The sequence below is a fragment of the Pithys albifrons genome, chromosome 8 (genome assembly GCF_047495875.1).
Source record: "Pithys albifrons albifrons isolate INPA30051 chromosome 8, PitAlb_v1, whole genome shotgun sequence".
NCBI lineage: Eukaryota > Metazoa > Chordata > Aves > Passeriformes > Thamnophilidae > Pithys > Pithys albifrons.
This window is the reverse complement of record NC_092465.1, coordinates 38,150,889-38,173,371: the sequence shown is the minus strand read 5'-3', so window position 1 is coordinate 38,173,371 and position 22,483 is coordinate 38,150,889. Positions and strand designations below refer to the sequence as shown.

The 22,483-nt window shown below is 46.1% G+C and overlaps 1 protein-coding gene across 1 annotated transcript in view; it reads left to right on the top strand.

The window, feature by feature from the left end:
- Positions 1 to 22,483, top strand: part of ABCA12 (ATP binding cassette subfamily A member 12) — an 84,322-nt gene that overhangs the window by 49,845 nt on the left and 11,994 nt on the right. The window contains exons 25-42 of the mRNA XM_071562074.1: positions 689 to 1,018; positions 1,487 to 1,556; positions 1,657 to 1,791; positions 2,470 to 2,625; positions 3,389 to 3,566; positions 5,418 to 5,636; positions 6,282 to 6,478; positions 6,877 to 7,037; positions 8,032 to 8,256; positions 9,364 to 9,502; positions 10,822 to 11,074; positions 12,258 to 12,344; positions 13,445 to 13,538; positions 15,043 to 15,170; positions 16,006 to 16,093; positions 17,044 to 17,149; positions 20,512 to 20,566; positions 21,277 to 21,454. Coding sequence (XP_071418175.1) covers positions 689 to 1,018; positions 1,487 to 1,556; positions 1,657 to 1,791; positions 2,470 to 2,625; positions 3,389 to 3,566; positions 5,418 to 5,636; positions 6,282 to 6,478; positions 6,877 to 7,037; positions 8,032 to 8,256; positions 9,364 to 9,502; positions 10,822 to 11,074; positions 12,258 to 12,344; positions 13,445 to 13,538; positions 15,043 to 15,170; positions 16,006 to 16,093; positions 17,044 to 17,149; positions 20,512 to 20,566; positions 21,277 to 21,454 — 2,799 coding nt within the window. The remainder of the gene's footprint in view (positions 1 to 688; positions 1,019 to 1,486; positions 1,557 to 1,656; positions 1,792 to 2,469; positions 2,626 to 3,388; positions 3,567 to 5,417; positions 5,637 to 6,281; positions 6,479 to 6,876; positions 7,038 to 8,031; positions 8,257 to 9,363; positions 9,503 to 10,821; positions 11,075 to 12,257; positions 12,345 to 13,444; positions 13,539 to 15,042; positions 15,171 to 16,005; positions 16,094 to 17,043; positions 17,150 to 20,511; positions 20,567 to 21,276; positions 21,455 to 22,483) is intronic.

Sequence of the window (22,483 nt, the reverse complement as noted above, 5' to 3'; positions counted from 1 at the left end):
CATTTCCAAGAAAGGGCACTGTGACCCATGATGAGATGGAAAATGAGTGAATCCCAGGGGCTCCCTGGCAGCCCCTTACTCAAGTTTAAGGTACCATTTTCCCTGTCTCTAAGGACCAGGGTGTCAGTCATCTTTGTAGCTGTGTAATAATCCACAAGAAGACACCAGCACATGTAGTTTCTTTTGGATTTATCAATACAAATTTGCAGTTTTATGCAAGTCTTGGGGACTTGCTCATCAGCTAATTTAATGAATTAATATTGCTTCCTTGTCACCATGGTAATTTAGGTATTATTTGTTGTGTGAGAAATGGTTCAGTGAGAGTTTTTACACTCAAGCCACTGAACCAATTAGCATAATTTAAAAAAAAACCACCAAAATGCTTTAGAAAAGTTATAAATCTAAAGCCAGAAGCTGCTTTAGAGCTTGTGAGCTGTGACATTTGACACTTGCAGATCCTGTCTGTGCTGTTCATTTGGAACAGACTGCTTTGCAAACCTGGGGCATTCCAGGAATGTGGGTGTGTGGTTTCTCCCAGGATAGCAACACACAGGATGGCACAGTGGGAAAGAGCATGGGCTGGTTGCATGTCATGTCCAGGAGCTGAGAAAGGAAATCATTCAGTATCAGCAGAAAGATCTCTTTGTTTCTCCCAAATGTCATTTGTGGTTGCTTTTTCCACCTGTAGTACATGAAGATGATGGGGGTCAATGCCAGCAGCCATTTCATCGCCTGGTTCGTGGAGTGTGCCATCTTCCTGCTGATTACTGTCACCTTCCTCATCATTGTTCTAAAAGTGGGTGACATCCTTCCCAAAACAGACACAGCGCTCCTGTTCCTGTACCTCATGGACTACAGCCTGTCCATCATAGCCATGAGCTACTTCATCAGTGTTTTCTTCAATAACACCAACATAGCAGCCTTGGTGGGCAGCCTCGTGTACATCCTCACCTTCTTCCCCTTCATCGTCCTGCTCGTCATCGAGAACCACTTGAGCTTCTCTGTGAAGAGCCTCCTGGTAAGTTCTGCTTTTCCATAACATTTCTAGCCATGCAAGTAGATGTAAAGCCTTGTTTCTTACCAAGAGTCAATATATTAGGTTCCAGAAGCCAGACTTGTTTTCTCTGAGTCACCAGATTCAGGACAGGACATCTATTACTGCAAGCAGCAGAATAATTAACCACATGGCACCAGGGGCTAATTCTCGAGCAGGGCTGTATTTCAAACACCTCAAATAAAGCCCTGCATGAGGAAGGAAGTTGGATCCTGGGTGTGGAAGCAAAGGAAGGTCAGGCTCTAAGGAAACATTACAGCCTGTCACCTGTAGCACTTCTCGTCATACGTGTGGGCCAAGCACTTTGTGACTGCTGGGGACAAACCCTACTTATTTTTCTGGCTAATGAGGGACCTGATTGATTGACTGTCTTGACTTCTTTTTTGAGACTAATTCCTAAGTTGTTTGTTTTCAATTCTGTTTATCCCCCAGAGCCTGTTGTCTCCGACTGCCTTCAGTTATGCAAGTCAGTACGTCGCTCGCTACGAGGCTCAGGGCATAGGTATGTTTGTTGGAGACAAAACCAGGCCTCGAGCTCCCCTGGTGCTGCATTTCACTGGATAACATGGATTCTGATCCTATTTCCCAATTCCTTCCTGCAGGCCTGCAGTGGGACAACATCTACAAGTCCCCGATGATTGGAGACAACACTTCCTTTGGCTGGATGTGCTGGCTCATCCTGATAGACTCCTTCATCTACTTCATCCTGGGGTGGTATATACGGAATGTTTTCCCAGGTAAGGATACAAAGCATTGAGGGAGGTGCTGTTCCATCTCGTTTGGAAAACAGTGAACATGGCAGTGGCTGGTTCAGTGGCTCAGGCAGTGAGACAGTCTGCACACACAGGATACCTCAGTTCTAGATCAAAGGGAGCATGATAAGGACACTGAGACAGAGCAGAGCAGGGGAGCATTAGGGTTCCTCAGCTTATCCCATGGGTAGGTGGGTCTCCTGAAGAAGCTGAAGCCAAGGACACAGGAGGATGTGTTTGCAGTGTGGTGGGTGAGAATGAGAACAGAGCACGTTGGCCTGCATTTGTCAGCTGAGTGATTTTGAGTTGTGTTACTTACATCATTTGATTTCAAAAAGTAATTCCTGCCTTGGGCAAGAGCCAGTACATTTGTCTTCTGCTTTTCTTCCCCACCTAATGAAGCAGTCCCCTGGCATGAGGAAATCTACCCAGTGGAAAATGTAAAATACTCCTGCCCTCCAGCTATGGAGTTACTGAGAATAACAAATTAGTGAGTGCTTCCCATTGTGCCAGTCAGGCAAACTCTCTACCAAGTCTCAGTAGCACATGAGCACATCAGGAGGGGAGACATCTCTGTGGAGTTCATTTTGCCTCTTTTGAGTGCACCCCAAATAGTGACAATTCCTGGGAACAGACACCTGGATGAGACTCCTCTTCCTGCAGGCAGATACGGCATGGCTGCCCCCTGGTACTTCCCACTGCTGCCATCTTACTGGACCGAGTACAACAGCTACCTCCCCTTCTGGATTGAGAAACAAAGAGGCCTTCTCTTCTCCAAGCTGATGTTAAGGAAAGAAGTCACCCTCAACAATAAGATATGTATGTAGATGGGGTAGTAATTATAACTTAGGTAAACAAAGCCCAATTTGTAAGGGGGCATCATACTCAGAAAACACATTTATCTGTTGATCCTTATTTTGTAGCACAGGAAACCCTGGAAGCTGGTACTTATATGAATGGAGATTTGGCTTTTAAAATATATTTTTTTCTTCCTGTTTGGTGTAGAGATCCAGGACTGTTTGTCCTATGCATATTGATGTATGTTGTAGCTGGGCAGTTACCTTACATGCATATCTCTGTCTACAGCTCTCTGTGTAGAAATACACTTTTGTTTGTGCAAGCAGATACAGGTTTCCCCTTGGCAAAGGGGACATGTGCTTCTTTGTTCATCTCTTCAAATGTTTAGCCTGTAAAATACTGGGAGGTCACACAGAAAAGCTTGCTGGTTGTACCTGACTGAAAATAACTCAGTAGTTTTGCTGTGTGTCCTCTACTTTTCTGTGCTTGCTTAGTGTAAATTAAGTTATGTGCTCTGAAACACTTAGATATGAGACCTTTTCAGAAGTGATTAATGCCCATTGTCAGGAGTGATTAGAAGCTGCAGAAATAAAAAGGAGAAATCCCGGAGAGCATAAAATGTTTCAGATCCAGTGACATGTCTCAGTGTTCCCAGTTGAAAGGCACCTGCCTTGGCTGTATTTTGTTTTGAAAAGCCCTGATTATCCCTGAGGGGAGAAAAAGTAGTACAGGCACCTGCTGCAGTGCAGTAACTTTCCACTGACCCTTCTCTTTGGTGCCAAAGGTGCCCCCCACCCTCACGTGGAACCAGAGCCCACTGATCTCACCTTGGGAGTCTCCCTCCATGGCATAACAAAAGTCTATGGATCCAAAGCTGCAGTGGATAACCTCAGCCTCAACTTCTATGAAGGGAATATCACTTCCCTGCTGGGACACAATGGAGCTGGGAAAACTACAACCATGTGAGTACCCTCTGAAGTGGCTCTTTGTGGTACTGTGGGGTGTGACTGGTGAAGGAGAGAGCAAGTGGGGCTGGGCAGTGGTGGGAGACTCAGAAAGTTTCTGTGTCAGGCCAAACCTCTCATGCAGTTTTATCTTGCTCATGGATGACCTCAGGAGTTCCTTCATCTATTAGAACTCTTTAGGTTCTAAAAGGTTCTTTTCTGCTCAGGGACTACTTGAAAGGAAGTTCTGGCCAGGTGAGGGTTGGTCTCTTCTCCCAGGCACTCAGCAATAGGACAAGGGGGCACGATGGGCTCAAGCTCTGCCAGGGGAAATTTAAGCTGGATATCAGAAAAAATTCTTTCCAGAGAGAGTAATCAGGCATTGGAATGGGCTACCCAGAGAGGGGGTGGATTCCCCATCCCTGGAGGTTTTTCAACTGAGCTTGGCCGTGGCACTGAGTGCCATGATCTGATAAAGGGAGTGGAGTTGGACCAAGAGTTGGACTTGATGATCTCGGAGGTCTTTTCCAACCCAATCCATTCTGTGATTCTATGACATGCTTTTTAATCTGGTGAGACACCTGAAATACCTGGCACAGCAACTGCTTGGGTGTTTTGTTCAATGAAACTGTGGTGCCTGGGGTTAGGCTGTTCTGGAAGCTGTGGGCAGGTTGTGCACACACCAAAGCTGAAGTGATGTTAGCAAAAAAACTTAATAAAGACACACTTCAGCTGTACAGGCTCATGTGTTGGTGGGCTGGTGTGGCAGGGGATTAATGCATTGGCCTTTCATCCTTGCTGTTTATAAATTATTATTTGACTCATTAGATAACAGCACTAAAGCAGACCTGTAGAACTTGATTTCTCCACTGATATATATGTGCATATCTCTGAAAGCAACATTAAGCTGATAAATAGAATGCTCAGAAGAGCCAAAACCAGTAAGACAGATGTGAGCTTCATCTCAGCATATTATCAATTCATCTCATATTCTCTTTGCAAAGTGTAGGCAAAGGTGATATGCAGAAAAGTATAAAACCTTCTTGAAACTTGGTGCAGGCTTCAAATCCTGAGTAAGGTCTCAAGTTACTGCCTTTTAATGATGGTTAAAAGTCCCAGGTGGCAGAGAAGCTCTGGGAAGATAAAGGGCAGCCTGAGATGCATCTTGTCCCCATAGTCCCTGCTGGACAGCACCAAAAATGAGCTGTAATGTGCAAGTAGTTATTCTGAGCAGAGGGTGTTTGACTCAGGTCTGCTGGCCATTGCTCAGTGGGTGATTATTTGCTTGAACTAGATAAAAGTGCTGCCCACTGTGAGGTGTCTTGCCTGGAAGTCCTCTCCCATCTCTCATTAATAATGGCAGTGAAATCAGGCTGCCATGCCCTGATGTGGTTGGTAAATGAAGGGGTGGTTTTCAGTCTCAGCTGTGGTTACAGTGTGAGCCTCTCTGGGTGCTGCAGCAAATCTCAAAGCAAGGAGTGTCACTGCATTGTGTGAATTCCCAGTAATTACACTGGACCTCGAGGACATTCATGAGCATTGGTGCATGGGATGTGCAGTGCTCTGAGTAGGGAGAGGAAGGCTGAGGAAGGTAAAAGCACATGTGAGGAGTAGCCAGAGCTCAGTGTGTGAGCTTGGGGCTTGTCCTCGCCTTCCCACAGAAGGATACAGGGGTGTCCATGGATGTTAATGGGGCACCACTGCCACAGCATGGTCAGGCAGCAGGGACACAGTGGGCTCTGCCTGGGAGGGGTGGGATGGGGCTACAAGGAACCCTTGAAAGTGATGGCAGGTACAGGACCACATGACAAAAATTACCTATGGCTTTCTCCTTTTTCTAACTTCCCTTTCTCTTTGTTTTTCCTTCAGATCTATTTTGACTGGATTGTTCCCTACGTCATCAGGGACTATCTTTGTGTATGGCAAAGACATCAGGACTGACCAGGAGGTGATCAGGAAGAACATGGGGGTGTGTATGCAGCACAACGTGCTCTTTAACTACCTCACCACGAAGGAACACCTGCTGCTCTACGGGTACATCAAAGTCCCTCACTGGAGTAAAGAGGAGCTCTACCAAGAAGTGAAGAGGTATAAAAATAGCAGGGTTGGAGAAGGGAGAGAGGGCTGTCAAATTTGTGTGGTAGTGCCAGTGCTATTGCAAAGCTCAAATTAATGGATTTGAGGAGAGTTGCAGATCCAGCTTAAGGCTCAAATGATACCTCGGTCTGACTACAGGAATATATTGATACCTGTGGCTGTAAGAAAACAATGTCTGTTCTCCAGGGAGGTTACAAGCTTCTGTGGCAATTCTTTGGAGATGAATTTATAGGGCTAAGGGTCTAGTCCTTGCTGCTTTATGGTTTTCCTCGGGTAGAGATTTAATCAACCAGTCAGAAAGATGATGTTGGCTTTATTGGTTCTGCAGAGAAGTGAAGCAGCCAGAACATCCCAGGGAGTTTGGATCTTGATGTCTCAGTTGATGGGACTGAGCCTTTAACATTGACTTGACAAATGGAAACTTTGAAAACATCCTAAAAAATGTTTTAAATTAAAATCCTGATGACAGCTACAGGGTGACTCGTCTCCCTGCACTGTGACCATTCAGCAGAGCAGTCCATACTTGAGCTGTTTTTTTGCTTGCAGTTAGGGAGTTTTTTGGGTATTTTCAGATTCCCTGCTTTTAAAAGATGCCTGAAGGACAACTTTTGGGGTTGCTTTTCCTTTGTTTTCAAGGACTTTGAAGGAGACTGGACTGTACAGCCACCGTCACAAGTTAGCTGGCGCCCTGTCTGGGGGGATGAAGAGGAAGTTATCCATAGCCATTGCTCTCCTGGGTGGATCAAGGGTGGTGATACTTGATGAGCCCACCACAGGGGTGGATCCATGCTCCCGGAGGAGTATTTGGGAAATTATCTCCAAGAATAAAAAAGGTACTGTGATTAAATGAGATGCCACCCAGTAGCAAAGGAGATTTTGTTCCCCCTTCTGCAAATGTGGTATCAGTGGCTTTGAACTGTGGGTTTTGGAGGGCACAGGAAAAGAACTGGGAGACTGGGATTTGGCAGGTCCACAGGGTACATCCTGGTTGGTTTCTGTGAATTCAGTGTCATTTGAAAAGTAACTTTGCCATAACACACAATTTACAATACAGTAACTTTCAGCTTATCTGTGCTGTTGCCTTTCATCTGAATTCTCTAATAATTACCAAAAACTACAGTTGATTTTCACCTGGTACTCTGTGTCCCCTCACTCAGCAAGGCTTTCACCTGTCTCAGGTAACCACGTGTGTTCACTCTGTGGTGCCTGACATCAGCTTTGTGTTTTCCAGGCAGAACCATCATTCTCTCCACACATCACTTGGATGAAGCTGAAGTTCTGAGCGACCGAATCGCCTTCCTGGAACATGGAGGGCTCAAATGTTGTGGTTCACCTTTCTACCTCAAGGAGACATTTGGTGATGGATATCACCTGACACTCACAAAAAAGAAGGTTTGTGCCTGAGCAGGTCCTAGAGCTGCAGTTCTGTGTCAGAGGGAGCCATCCAGGTTTGTTGAGGGATACAGGCACTTACAGGTGTGCTGGCAGGAACTGATCCAAGGATAGCAGTACCAAAGAGCTGTTGAGGATCTGGATGTGAGCACGCTGTGTCTCAGTGAGAGATGTCAACAGAACCTGTGTCCCTGCTTCCCTCAGGGCAGAGGGAGGCTCTCCAGCAGGGCCACCAGACCAGCCTCCATGGCCCTCAGAAAACAGGAATGCTCTGCTTTGTTCAAATAGTGAAGGGTCTCCATGAGGGTGAAAGACAAGGCTGGATGCAGACTGTGAACTCTGGAGTTCAGAGGAATAAAGCAGATGGAAAGTGTCCATCCACAGTGTCTGGCCTGAGGCAAAGCGTTCTCCTTGCAAGGAGTGAGGAACTTTGCTCTTGATGGTGTTTATAACCACGCTGTTGGTAGCCCCAGCACACAGAACAATGAGCAGATACCGTGAGAGATCAGCCCCTCTTCCAAATTGCTGGCAGTAGAGGTAGAGAAAATGGAAAAAGGCCCACATGCAAGCCCTGTTTTCCATGGGAAATAGTGTGTTTGTGCTGGCAGCCAAGCTCAGGTAGCAGCTCTCTGATGGCCAGGCTTTTTCTCTGGTATACCACAAACCTCTGAGCCAGTGTAGAGTGGTTGACTGAGCCAGTGCAGAGTGGATGATTGAGCCCAGCCTCAATCCCTGGAAGCAGAGGGGGGCCAGCAAGGTCTTGGATGGACCAAGATGGGTTCAGTGCCACATGTCCCTTTACAAGGGACAGAAACCCACTTTTATCTGTTTTTGATACATTATATGCATTTTGGTATGCCTTCGAATGTTGGATACCTGTTCTGAGGTCACTTCTGGATTATTCTCTGGGGCAGGATTTGGGATACATCCTGCAGGAGGAAGTTGGACCTCACAGCCCCCTCATTAACCACAGAGTGTTTTCCTCCTTTTTCAGAACATGATAGAGGAGTGTGACACCTCAGCAGTGACCAAACTGATCCAGTCCCATCTTCCAGAGGCTTACCTCAAGGAGGATATTGGTGGAGAGCTTGTGTATGTGCTTCCCCCCTTCAAGTCCACAGTCTCAGGGGCCTACCAGGCACTGCTCAGAGCCCTGGACAGCAGCCTGAATGATCTGCACCTCGGGTGCTACGGGATCTCCAATACGACCGTGGAGGAGGTATGAGCTTGGGATCCCCTGGGTGTAATGAAATGTCATGGACATGGGTTTCACAGTGCTGTGTAGCTCTGCTTCCTGGGCTGGATGGTGGCACATCTTGGATGTGGGAGTTTCAGGCAGAGAAGAAGTGGTTTGGTTGCTCAGTGAGTTACAGTTACAAACACATTAAGTGTAGGTGTATCCATAAATCTATACATACACTAATGCACAAAGTGTGCCACTCTCTCACCTTGTAACAGCTCAGAAAATGAGATACTGGAGTTAGACTAAGGAGAAAGTGCAATGATTTGTTTCCCTTGGAACTATTCTCCTGGTCTCCATGCATCTGGAGGTGGGAGGGAGTAAGCAAACTATTTAAATGATGGACTTGAGCACGAATGCTGAAAGCGCTGCATTGTACAAGTGAGTCACTGGGGAGTCTTGAGAGCAACACAGGCACCTTCTGCCCATGGGAAATCTCTGGTCAAATAAACACATTAAATTGCATCAGAAACAAAAAGTAAATGATGGGCAGTGATGACCCATGTCTTGTGGGATGGAGGGAGGGAGATTGTTACCTTTCTACTCAGAAATTCTTTTTTGCTTATAAGGTGTTTTCCCAAGGCAGAAAGAATAAGTTAAACATCATGTACCACGTGCTGCTTGGGTGCCATGGCTGCACACTCCCAGCATGGAGACAGTGGGATTGTCTGAGGCTAGACGGGGAAATATCCCTGTTCCTTCCCTGGTGCCATGCAGAGAGGTGCTGTGTGCTGCTCACTGTGTGGGTGTGCAGGGAGCACAGGTGTGTAGGGCCTGAAGGGTACCCTTGTTCACACCTACTCACTTGAACACACAGCAGGTGGCTCTAGGACAAGCTGAGTCCAGGGGCAGCTGCAAGGGCTTGAGTTTCCACTGCTGCAGCAGAAAAAGACAGGAGGGAACAAGGAGGTGGACTACAACAATTTTATACTGAAAAAAGCAGAGCACAAAGGGAACAGAAGGAGGATTGTAATGCACAATCCCTGCCCCAACTATGGCTACAAAGCAGGAGGGCGGATTCTGGTTATTGTTTTGGTACACAGAGTCATTTGGACAAATTTTGCTTCATATTTTCTTCCTCCATAGGTGTTTCTCAATCTGACAAAAGAGCTGGTGAAGGATCAGCAAGAGGATGCTGCACTGCCCCACCATCTGCCTGGAGCCAGTGGTCAAAGTGGCAGTGATGGAATGTCTGTGAGCACAGACACCTTCACAGACAGAGACGGTACCCAATTACCTCCAGGTTTTATTCCAGATGCAAACAGTGACAGATGGACTGATTTGAGCTCCCTGTCTTCTTTCTGTGTTGAAAACCACATTTCACCCAGCCAGGAATCACAAAACCAATAAATCACTAGAAATACAGCACTCATCAGTTCTTTAGATCCCCTGGTTTGCAATAGTCTGAATCACAGGATAAATTACAGAGGGGGTTTGTTTGCATCCGCCTTCCTTTAAATTGATCCAGGTTTTAATCTAATCAAATACAGTGTGTGGGTGAAAGAGTAAATGTGTACCTCTGAAAGTAATTGCTGTAATAGATGTAGAGGATTATTTCTCCATAAGTAGCAGAATTGGAAAGAAACTTTGTGGAAACCCCTTAGTCTGGTGGAAAAGCAGCACAGTTCTGAGCTGGCTTCTCCGTGCTGCTTTTTGCTGTGCCCCAGATGTTGCAGGAGCAACCCAGACATAAAGAAGTCCAAGTTCACATTCAGAAGAGGATCAAGCTACATCACTCTCTCTGAGGGTTTGAGAGCTGCTAAAGTTGGCACAACCCCCAAATGACCAAATACCTGGTTGGAATGTTTTCTTGGGGTACAAATATTTTTTTGTACTTTATATCATTCATAGTTAGGAGGCATCCAAGAGACTACACAGAGGTATTTTTGTACCCCTCAAGGCTGACCTGCACTGCAAATGGTACTGTAAACAGTCACTCATATGTGTAGAGAAGTGTTTTGTGTCACCCTTAAAGAGAAGACTGAAAAGGATTTGCTTCATGTTGTATTATATAGATTAATATTTCATAAAGAGGAATAGGTTGCACAGGATTTGGCTCTGCTTTTAGTATACCTCAAAACCTGTCCATGCACAAGGTCAAGTGATTTGTATTTATTTTATTATTTCAGGATTAATTTTGTTATAGATTTGTCTGAGGACCTGCTTTCTAAATTATGAAAAAATTCAGTTTGTAAATCTAATAGAATAATATGTTTCCCCTGTAAGTTGCAGCTGGATAGGGAGGATATTGGTAACTAAGTGCATCTGGAAGCCTGTGTTCCTCTGGCAAGATCTCAAACTGAAAATCAGTACATGTACACATTTGAAATGAAACAAAAATCCTGGTGTTACGTGAGCTTAAGACTCAGCCAGAATGTGAGTCCTGTCCCAGGCCTGACCCTGGGTATATTCCAGCTTCTAGTTTTGATTTGCCCCCTGTAAATGTGTGCAGGAAGCGAAATGTACTCCCAGAGTAGCATAACCATCAATTCCTTCCATTGCACAAATACTGACCCTCGACAAAATGCCTTCCTTTGTACCCAGATCAGCTCCTGATCAGATCCAAAAGCCTGCAGGGTTTGCCACTGCTGCTGAAGAAAACTTCAGCTTTGTTCATCAAGAGGTTCCACCACACCCGGCGGGATGTCAGAGGCCTCATCGCTCAGGTCATCCTCCCAGTGCTCTTCGTGATGGCTGCCATGGGGCTGGGGACACTGAGAACCAAGGAGACTGAGTATCCTGAGCTCCTGCTGTCCCCCTCTCTGTATGGCACATCTGACCAGGCAGACTTCTTTGGGTGAGTGCTGATCTTGGTGACCCATAAACCCAGTGGTTTATAAGGAGCCACTTTTGCCTTTGGGGTTATTTCTAAGCACAGCCAGTGGAGATGTGTTAGTGCAGTTATGTTATGCAGATAACATATAGAAATCCTGTTCCTAAGGGGTGTCTGGGGGAGAGGGTTTGGCTCAGGCCAGCAATTAGAAAGCTTCAGAAGAACAACTTCTCAGCTGGAACTATGAAATATGTGAGGAATATTCTGGCTGTTTCCATTGGAGTCCTCTGGCCCTGTGACAGCCATAGGGATTTTCTTAATATATGTACACTCTTGCCCTGATGAGAAATGAAGATCCCCACATGAGTTGTCTCCAACATTACAACTCTGGGATTAAATTCTACCACCCTGTGAGCTGTCTGCATCACCCTCCTCTCTGTCAGTCCAGGATGTGCTTTCCTGCCCAGGCCATGCTAGTCCAAGCCACACAGGCAATTTGAACATGTGCTTTTCCAGCGTGATTAAGATGTCCCCTCTACATTGTTTCATTGTTCTTAAAAATCCTATTACCAAAACAATTATAATTCTTATCATCTTGTTTTCATGTTGTGACATCTTTCTTTCTCCTGTGGTTCTCAGCTCCAAGTCAGAAATATGAAATTTAGCTCTAAAGCAAGTGTGTCTGCTCTAGGTGTCCCTTCCCAGGACTGCTCATGCCTTTTCACTTCAGTCCTGCTAGAGGGAGGAGTGAGCCAAAGCTGCATGTCCACATGCTCTGTTCCTAAACGTCCCAGCTTTTCCTGATGGATCATTGCTAGAAAGCTGGGGCAGAACCAGGGAGCTTCTTGACTGCCCAAAGCAAAGTGGGTGTCACAGATGAGGGAGCTGATTGAGACAAGGCTGGAAGTAGTGCCTGAAAATTGCAGTGGATGCTTTTTTCCCTGAAATAGAACCTGTATTGTCCAAAAGTTCAGCAGTATCTTGCCTGCATCTAGACACAGCAAATCACTGGAGTAGCTCTAGGTGATGGGCAGTGCCTTTAAACCTGTGTCACTGTCCTCATGTACTGCATGTACTTCAGGGATGTTTCCACACATATTTGTTTAACATCTTAAATAAATGTGGTTTCATTCAAACAGTTTTCCTCTGCTTAGTAATAGTGGAAGTTCTTTGAACCTTTTCTTGTTTTTCCTTTGTTAAATCTTAGGAATTTTAATGAAACCACAGATGCATTAGTTGCCTCCATGCTTGCTTTCCCTGGAACGGATAACACGTGCATGAACAAAAGCAATTCGTAAGTAGTTCTTGGGTTTTTCCCTACTTAAATTTCATATCTGCAGGAGAACTGGCATGTCACTGTTAGCCATTAGACCTTAATAACCATCTTTGATCATCTGCAGCATTTTCATACATTGGTGCCACATGCAGAGAAAAAAGTGTCTCCTGCCTGTCTCCAGCTTGGCTTGCAGGCTTGCTCAGCTCCTTAGGAGAGGCTCACTGGCCTTCTGCCCATGCTCTCCCAGCCTGGGGCTGGTGGGCTGAGGGTCAGCTGTGGGCAGGGAGCTGTGTAGCCCTGCCTGGTGTGGAGCAGTGCCAAGAGCTTGAGTCTGCCAGCACAGAACTGGGGATGTTCCTGAAGGCAGGGAACTACACTGTGCTTTAGAAACTTCCACATGGTCCCAGGGCCCTGACATTGGTGTTCTTTGCTCGCCTCAAGAAGTATTCACCACCACAAGTGGTCTCCTTCATTACTATGAGTAGTAAGGAAGCAGCTTTGGTGATGTCAGGATGTCAGGATGAGTGCAAGCAGTGCTAATCTCTGGGAAGTGGTCCTTGCTGTCCCAGTAATCCCAGCTATCACATGAGCCCACACAGCAAGTTCTCAGCACAGCAAGTTCTATCTAGAACCTGTGCTATGAGGACTGGTTTGTTTTGGGCTCTGCAGATGAATTCTCAAGGAACTGTTAGTAAAATCCTGGGCAGACTTGCATGCTTCTGTGTGCCACATATCTGCTGGCAAATATTTATCCTGGGAATTTACAGTGACTGCCTGGGCACTACAGTCCACCACAGGACTGCCCAGCTAGTGCCAGGACAACAGCCCTTTTATCTGGGCTCTTTTAAGATGCCTTTATGTGCCAACTCCTTGCACTGTCTACTGTTCTGAGCAGCTGAGTTAATCCAGGCACAGGGAGCAGTGAGGGCTCTCTGCTGGAGGCACCGGCGCGGCAGGAGGATGGGTATTCCCTGAAGTACCCAGAGCTGACAAGGAGGTCTGATTTTCTGCTGAAGCTGCTCAACTGCCAGCACTGCTGTCATTAAACATGACAGCAATTAGCTTTGTTTGCACACCTGAGCATGGAGAGCCTCAGAGGAAAACGTGTTTCTTTGCAGGCAGTGTTTGACAGAGGACATGCTTGGCCAGTGGATTACCAGTGGAAACCAGGGAACTAAGTATTCTGCCTGCAACTGCACAGATGGCATCCAGGTAATTTGGATAAACCCAAAAGTGAGGGGGCTTGGGGGGGTACCTGGGGAGCCTTGTATGTTGGGAATGGTTTTATGGGCAGGCATGATGCTAAGGGGGACTCAGTGTTCAAAATGCTCCTGTCTCTTTTTGGCCTGAGTGATCTTGTACACTGGATAACCACTGTCTGCACCAGCTTGAGGACAGGAAAGGAAACAGCATCCTTGCAAGACTCACATTCTAATGTACCTGCCTCACTCCCCGTGGTGGGAAAAGTTTAATGGTGTTTTTGAATGTCATGCAATTGTCTCATTTAGTGTGTATTCAAGAGGAAAATTTCATCTTACAAAAGCACTGTCATTATATAAAAGCACAACTGTTATTGTTGCTTGCTCTTCAGAATTTAACTTTATGCAAAGTCTAGACCTGCTCCTTGTTATAAATAATGATGATTAATAATATTGATTACTTGCAGTATGGTGGCACATACAGAGCCAGATATTATGGGCACTGCTGGGCTTAGTGTCTTTGCATGCACATGGGGAAAAGGCAGATTCTGCCCCAAGGGTGATACAGTTTCACAGCTCAGTTTGGGGTTGAGCTCTCCTCCCTCCAGTGCTGTTCACCTGTCTTCATCTTTTCTCCAGTAAGAAAGCAGACTTGTGGCACAGTGTGATGCCATTTATAAGATAAAGGCTGTACTTAGTTGAATGTTCCTCCTTGTTCTTTAAAACATGGCTATTTTGTGCAGTTTTCTGGACGTACACTAAATTTCACGTCATTAAAAGTATTGGCATAATTTCTCCAGTAAGTCAGGATAATGTTCAAAGCTGATTCTCACCTCCAGTGGGCACAGGCAGGTGTTCCTCAGCATGGAGGAAGCTGTTTTGTGTATTCTGATGAACAGATGCACAATGGGGGAGTGCAGGGCTTTTGTTATGGATGAGCTGAAGGAAGCAGCCAGCATGCTGTCTGGTAGGACACTTCAGCCTCGTGAAACAGTCCATGTGACTTTGACCCTCAGCATGTTAAATTATATATTCAGAACTAATTCAAGGTTTCTCTGAAGCCCAGGCAAACATTTGCAGTGACTGACAGTAAAGCAGAAATGCAGAGCATAACTGCTGTGAAATGGAAGATGAGAGTTTGAGGCCACCACAGAGTTTTCTGCTCTGTGAGTTGTTTTGCCCTCTGCAGTTGTCTGTGCAGTCACTCTGCTAAGTAGGATCAGCCTTAATTCAGCCAGAATCTTCCTACGTAGCATGAAGTGCATTTCAAGGTCTCACTGATGTCAGTAGAACTAAAGTGTAGATTAAAGCAAAGCTTGTTTTTAAACACCTCCCTAAATGTGCTGAGGACAGTGTGCAGGGATGTGCCCTGTGTGTCTGTGCACCTGGTCTGTGAAGGATCAGCTTCTGTAGGAATCAGTCTCAGGACCAGAATGTTGCCATTTCCTGCCTCAGTGATATGGCAGATTTTAGTTAAACACAAACACTAACATTTTGCTTCATTTGTCTCTGCTCAGACATGTCCACAGACAAACTACACTCCTCCTCACAGAAGGACCTTCTCCACACGGACACTTTATAACCTCACAGGGCACAATGTGGAGAGCTACATCCTGGCAACCACCAAAGACTTCCTGCAGAAACGGTATGGCACAAACCTCCAGTCCCCCTCCGAACTGCACTGGGAGCAGCCTCTTACACCTGTCATATCCCCTGTGCTTGGAGAGGTGGCAGTGCAGGGGGGGTTAGAAGGGCCTCTCTGTGAATCTGGTGAAAGGAGGTAAAGTGTCCTGCAATCATGGACTTAAAGGCTTGTGCAAGTGCTCTGCTTGATCATAGCAGAGATAGCCCAGGGATAAGGTGTCAATCACCTGATATGATGGGGCTGGATCTGCAGACAAGCCTTTGTCTGACTCAGAAATCTTTAAGAAGAGGAAAATCTGACAGAGCCTGTCATGAAGTAAACCCTGGGGAGAGACTTTCCTCTAGGTTTCATTCTCTGAAGAGTCCCTATTTGTGCTTCCCTTGAACAAGCACAGCCATTCCAGTGAAAGCAGAGGCTGAATGTTGCCTCTTGCCATGGGGCTGTGGGAGCTGTTAAGTGTGTCTGGACTCTGCCCCACAGCTGCACAGCAGGGCTTGGGGCACAAGTAGCCTGTCACTGAGGTTGTCAAGGACTATGTTCATCTGCAGCCCTGCTTGCCTCCTGTCATCTCACTCCACTGAGGCAGGCACACAGGTTAGGAGTTCACACAGCTCCAGAATATTTCTCAAATGGAGGTTTTCAGCACAGATTTGTGATTGTGTTGCCAAGTTTGTTTCTCCTGCAGCAGTGGTGGCTTGGCCCCACACTGGGATAAGTTTTTTCAAGTCAGACTAGAATTCCCTGGGGTGGCAGTGGCATGTTGACATGCACCAGCCAAGGGTATCACAGGTGTTGAATGAGGGTAGCCATGCATTTCCTTCTGGTTTTCGCCCAGGTATGGTGGCTGGAGCTTCGGGCTGCCTTTGACAACAGATCTCCAGTTTGACATCAGGCCAGTGCCCCCCAACAGAACATTGACCAAGGTAACTCACCTGAATCTCTCATCCTGGCATGGGATGTGTGGGACCCAGGGAAAGCAATGTCAAGTTCATGGATATTCCAGAAAACACAGAGAAACCCCCCGATATCCGCAGCTTGGCATGACAGAGATGACTTGCAGTTCATTTCCTTTTCTTTCTCCATGCTTCTTTCTTTATTGGTCTGGTTTCTCTTGCTAGCAGGAGGCAATTTCTCTGCTGTCATAATTTTATTATACAGAGGTGAAGAGATCAATTAGTAGCACCTTTATCTCATGAGAGGGTGTATGTACCATAGTGAGGGCTGGCTGGTGCATTCTGATATAGCCATTTTCTCTGGTTCTGCTCAATGAAGATGTTGTAAAGCACCAAGGCTGACATCTGAGGTAGCAGGGAAATGCAAGAGAGCTGACAAGATCCTGTGCCCTCACTGCAAACCCAGCTGACAGGAGCAGGGCTGTCTGCAGAGAGGGCTCCAACAAGAGGGTTTATCATGGTATAGCTGAGAAAAGTTGTCATGTGGAGGGAAGGGCTGTTGCTGAATGAGAAGGTCACAACTAGCTATTTTTTGTCCTAAAGGAACCTTTTCTCCCACTTTTCAAGGGGTGTTAGACTTGGCTGCTCAGCTGTCTTTGGGAAGTCCCCACTGCTGGTGCTCATCAGACCTCAGCAATGAATTACAGGGAAGGAACCAAGTTCCTGTACATGTGGTCACATCCCAGCTGGTGCTGCTTGCTTCTCCCCCAGAAGGCAGGTGCAGCTGATGGGCCTGCTTGTGCTGACAGTGAAGTCTGCTTTTATTTTGTTCCTTGACGTGGTTTAGTCATTGCACTTTAATCTGCTGGGTTTATGACTGTGGGCAGCAACCATGGAATGATTCACTTGTGCAGGCAGAACAAACCACATGTTATCAGAACATCTCTGCCAAATTGTTTCAATTTCTCAATTGTGTGCAGGTGTGGTACAATCCCGAAGGTTATCACAGCCTCCCAGCCTATCTCAACAGCTTGAACAACTTCATTCTTCGAGCTAACTTGCCACAAAATGAGACTTCCAGATATGGTAAGTCTGCTTAACACAAGCAGATAAATCGTCCCCTTTGAGGTGGATTTCCTGGTTGTGTTGAAATCAATGACAACATTTACCTTGACTTCAGTGAGGCCATTTTTTATTCATAACTCTGCAATTCCTTTAAAAACAGAATTGAAAAGCATGAATAGATCACATAGTTCATTTGTCTTAGTCAGAGACTCAGGGGAGCTGGACAGGGAGGACCCCAGCTCCTACATAAAACACTTCATCCAAGAAATGCCAGTGGTCACTGTTTGATTTATTGCCTCTCATCATGGCACTGGAATAGCTGTCTCTTGATAGGTGTCCATTAGTTATGCATAGAAAAGCTACTTTAGATCATCTCCAGGGGTGGTTTAGATTAGGAAACTTCAATATGTTGCCCTTCGCTGAGAGCAGCTCAGGGTGTGTGGGTATCTGTGTGTTTGTGTTTGAATGACAGTGGGGATAGTGAGATTAAGTGAGAAATATAATTCTCAGCTCTGTTTTTCCTCTGACACATGACACACACAGATCCAAGGAGTGTTAGTAGCACATTTGGGGTCGTCTCTTCTCATAGCTCAGGAATGTACTGCAGCAACCCACATTCCTGCTGATAAACCAGAGCAGCCTGTCTTTGCCTTTACAGCATGGGCAGAAGCCTCCATCCAGAGATGAAGGGGGTGCAGGGACAAGACTTAGGTTGATGCCCCTCTGAGAAATCTTAGGCAGAGATTCTGGGGCTGTGCTCTGCCAAGAGCAGCAATTGTGTGCAGAAATGCCCTCCTGATTGACTTTCCTGGACCAAGGGTGCCCTTCCAGCCATGTCCTGGCCAAGCCCAGACCCCCTCACCTCAGCATCCTGCTGCCCCAGGGGACACACAGAGAGGTGGCAGTGTCTCCTGGCTCACAGGGCTGCCCCTCACTGACTTGTCTGGATTGAGCTATAATGGAACAGGCATCTGGTCTGAAGCTTTGGGTGTCACACCATGAGTTAAAGAAGCAGCAGATGCTGATTGTAAGTCAAACCAGCATGTCCTGCTTCCCACCTCACACACCAGAGCACCGAGGGTCCCCTCACAAATGAAACCAGTGCCTTGTCCCTGCCCTCACCCTAAAATACCCCTCTGGGGTCTGCAGTGATTCCTCCAGGTCAGATATCCCAGAGCTGCAGCCCCTGCCCAGCTGTGGAGAGAGGAGACCCAAGCCAGGCACCTCCAGTGGCAGGAACATCCCAGAGCAGCTGAATTATTAAGCAGAGAAGCTTCTTGTGTGTCTCTGTATTCCCAATACACACTGTAGCAGGAGCAAAGGTAGGAATCCCATGTGAACAGCCAGAAAGTTTGCACAGGGAAAGTTTGATACCAGCAAAACAACGATTTTCAGTGGGAAAGGATAGCAGCAGTTTTATTCCATCTGTCCTGCTGCTTATGTGTTTTTGGAAAGAAATGCTTAGTAGTAAATGACCAGACAGATAATTCTCCACTTCCCACTAATCATCCAAGCCATGGAATGGGAGAAATAAAATGAATGGATGAGGATGGCTCCCCCGAGGGAGAGTAAATCCAGTCTGAAATACAATTGAACAGACGTTCTGCGGGGTACGGTCCTGGCAGCTAAATCTGTTTGTTGTTGTGACAAATAAATGATGGTTTAAGAACCATTGAAATGGCCAGATAAAAGTGTGTTGTCACTTCAGCAGCTGGAAAGAGGTGCCAGTCTTGCTTTGGAGGTTTGACTTAGACTGCCTATATTTAAAAAAAAATGCATAAAAAGCTTTTTACCCTGTCACTAAGCAAGTCATAATAGCTTTTGACTTATGTATATTGTGCTTTCTCTTCTCTCAATCCCAACCAACAAAAAAGAGAAAGCATTGAAATGGAAATTTTGATTTCTAGCCTAAGCTTCAGTAAAGGAAAATGGCTTTATAGTGAAGTATTAACAGATTAGACAGACAGTATCTTTCTTTCTCTCTCTCTCCCTTTTGGAGAAAGGAAACATTTCCTGGCTGTTTGCGTGGCTTTATCAGCAGTCCAAGATTTTAATTCCATTTTTCTCCCTAATGACAAGACTGAGGTTTCATTTTGGGGTTATTTGCCCTCCAAAACTAATTTCCTATGAAATTCTCCCTTTCAAATTCATTTGCTCAGTATGGCATTTGGTCAGCTAAGCCCCACAGGCTCCTCCTTTCTGGTCCCCATGTCAGAGTGCTCATTCTTAGGCAAACTAACCCAGAATAGTTCTTCATCACGTAATTCCTAAAGTCTGGCACCTGGCTGTAAGGAGCTTAAACTCCAGAGGTGGTGTGTTCTGGACAATCAGTCTGGATTTAATAGCAGCACTCCCTGGGAATCAGAGCTTTTGCTTAGGTACCTAAGTATGAATTGAGAGCCTCATTTAAAGGCACATAAACATCTAAACCCTTTCTCAGGTGCAGGAGTTTTACAGACTGGGCTGTCTCTTGGTGGGACCAAGGCAGAGACCTTCACAGGAGGTTGGAACTGGCCCACCAGAGCCCCTCATGCTCTTCCTTTTGGTTTGGTAGGCACAAACTGCCTCCAAACACAGCAAAAGCACTGTGATGAACATTATGGGTATATTCTGGGCTCAGTGTTCTCCTTGGCAAAGAAGTACTTAAACCAAATCTGAGTGATTTAAGGGATCTTTTTTTTGAAAGCATCACAGGGGACTTACCAATGCAGTAACTAGATCTTACCAGTTCCTTTGAACAAAATGCCCTTTTTGCTGTTGTTGTTTTCTGTCTTCTTAAGACAGAACAGTTCTGAGTTAACTCATGGCCACACTGGGGACAAAAGTGTCTATACCTTACTTGAGTTTATTCTCCCATCTCCACAGTTCCCATATTGAAGAAGACATATGTCACAGGAAGGGAACAATTGTGGAGAAAGGCAGAAGGGAAAGATTTATTTCTGATGATAAAAGAATAAATGGAATGAGGGGAGATCATCAAACAGCAGCTTTAAAACAAAACATATTTATCAGTTTTGAAGGTGTCAGTGTTGAGGAATCTAACCTGAAATACAGGGACTCACAAGCATGTGCCTCATTTCAGGTGTGGGAGTGCTGAAGGGAATGATGCTGTCACCCAGACAGATGCACAAACAAGGCCTAGGGTTTGAATTTCAGATCTGCTGTGCAGCAAAGGGAAGTCACAGGAAAAAGGAGGATGCTCAAGATTCTGCCCAAGATCACACGAGATGACAGAGCAGAAACCCACTTTTGATCTGCTTTTCTTCTCTGCTCACAGTTTTCTATATTACTGTCAATATTACTGCCAATATCAGGAGCTGGTGAAGGAAGCTTTAAGTTGGACACATTTTCAATTTCTTTTCTTACTGTTTTTTTTTTTTTAGGTATTTTCTTATCAGCTCACCCATATCCTGGAGGACAGAGTCAAGAACAAGTAATGTAAGAGAATTCATTTGTCTGATCCCTTCATTTGTTTAGCTTCAGAAGGAGAAAACCAGCTTCTTGGAAACCATAAATCAATCTAAAATACTGACTATCTTTCTCTAAATGAAGAAACTTTCTCTTGTCTTCATTCCCTTTATGCATGAATAGTGTCCTGCTTCCATCAGAGCTGATTCCCATGAGGGTTTCTCTGCAGGATTCCATATAGACCTGGAGGTCACAGTTAGAGCCTCCCATATGTGTGTGCTTTGGCACAATAATAACAGTAATGATACCATTTTCCTTTGGCTCTTGCCCTCCATGCTATGGCACAGTGTTACAACTCAGTGCTGTGAGCCCCTTTTCCTGGGCCTCATTAACATCAGCAAAGCAGGGAAAGAAAGGAAGGAATTCCTGGCTGTGAGGGTGGGCAGGCCCCAGCACAGGGTGCTCAGAGCAGCTGTGGCTGCCCCATCCCTGGAAGTGTCCAAGGCCAGCCTGGGCTGGGTTTGGAGCAACCTGGGCTAGTGGCAGGTGTCCCTGCCCATGGCAGGGCGTGGAACTGGATGATCTTCAAGGTCCCTTCCAACCCAAACCATTCCATGGCTGTATAAGATGCTGTGCCAGAGTCAGGACCTTGTTGCTTCTGAGCTCAGAACGACCCTCTGCAGTGAGGGACATCTGCCACTCTGACTCAGCACTCACTTCTTTCTCCACTTCCTCCCCAGGCTCAACAGCTTACTGGACATCATAGTGTCCATGTCTGTTCTGGTTGGCTACTCTATCACCACAGCCAGCTTTGTGCTCTACATGGTCAAAGAGCATCAAACCAAAGCCAAGCAACTGCAGCATATTTCAGGCATTGGGATGACAACCTACTGGGTGACTAACTTCGTTTATGATCTGGTAAATAATTCACATTCCTAAATGCACCAAGAGCAGCACTACACAGCAGGTGGGGAAAATGTTCTTTATTTAAAGTTGGTTGCCCAGAATTCTTATTGTTACTACCCAGAGTGTTATGTAGTAATTGTTCTCCAGGGCACTGAAGACTATTAAGTGAGAACCACAGCACTGGGTTCTGCCAAGAGAAGTCATTCCTTCTCCCTGGAGTGTGTGCAAAGCCCTGCACATTTATCCAAGAGCAGCAGGAACAGGCTGGAGCTTGATTTCCATTAGCCATGGAAGCAGCCAGCTGCTCTCCTGCCTGTGTGGCAGGGCTGGATCTGCTGTCACACGAGTCCCACACATCTGGGGGAGGCTTTGGGGCTGAAGGACCCAGCTGTTTGGGGAGCCCTGGGTGTACAGGGTAGGACATTAGCACACATCCCACAGCTGAAACAACCCTCTTGGGCAAAATCCATTGGGTCAGATGCTCTCCTAATCATTATGTATTATCAAGGTCTTTAATCCAAGAAAAGCTACAAATGCAGCTAATATGCCAGCCAGGACCTGAGCAAGATCCTTCTCCCAGTGCTGCATAGATTTACCACCCTGTTGCTTGTTGAGTCTGTGCTGCATTCCGTGGCATAGGCAGTTCCTTATTCTCCCTCCAGTCTCCTCCTGGTACAGAGAGTTAATAGCTCTGCTGGAAAGCATCGCTGTGCTAAGAGGGTGAATATGCAGTGTCTGCAGACTGAATGTCTTATGAATTATCTCTGGTGCATGGGGTCAAATCCTCCCACAGGGAACGGCCAGTGCAGACAAGCTCAGCTCGTGAGCCTTGGCATTGCCAGCTATGCTGTAATGGGCATCAGCTCTGTGTATCCAGTGAATTTCTACTGAGGCAGTTCTGCTACTGCCTAAAATCCCAGTGATATCATCACTTCCTGAACACAGGACATCTTCAAGGGCAGTTGGGTGGCCAGTCCACTTTGGTGCAGGGAGAGCCGAAACCCTGTGGGGAATGGGAGCCTTGGCTGTCTGCAGAGCACA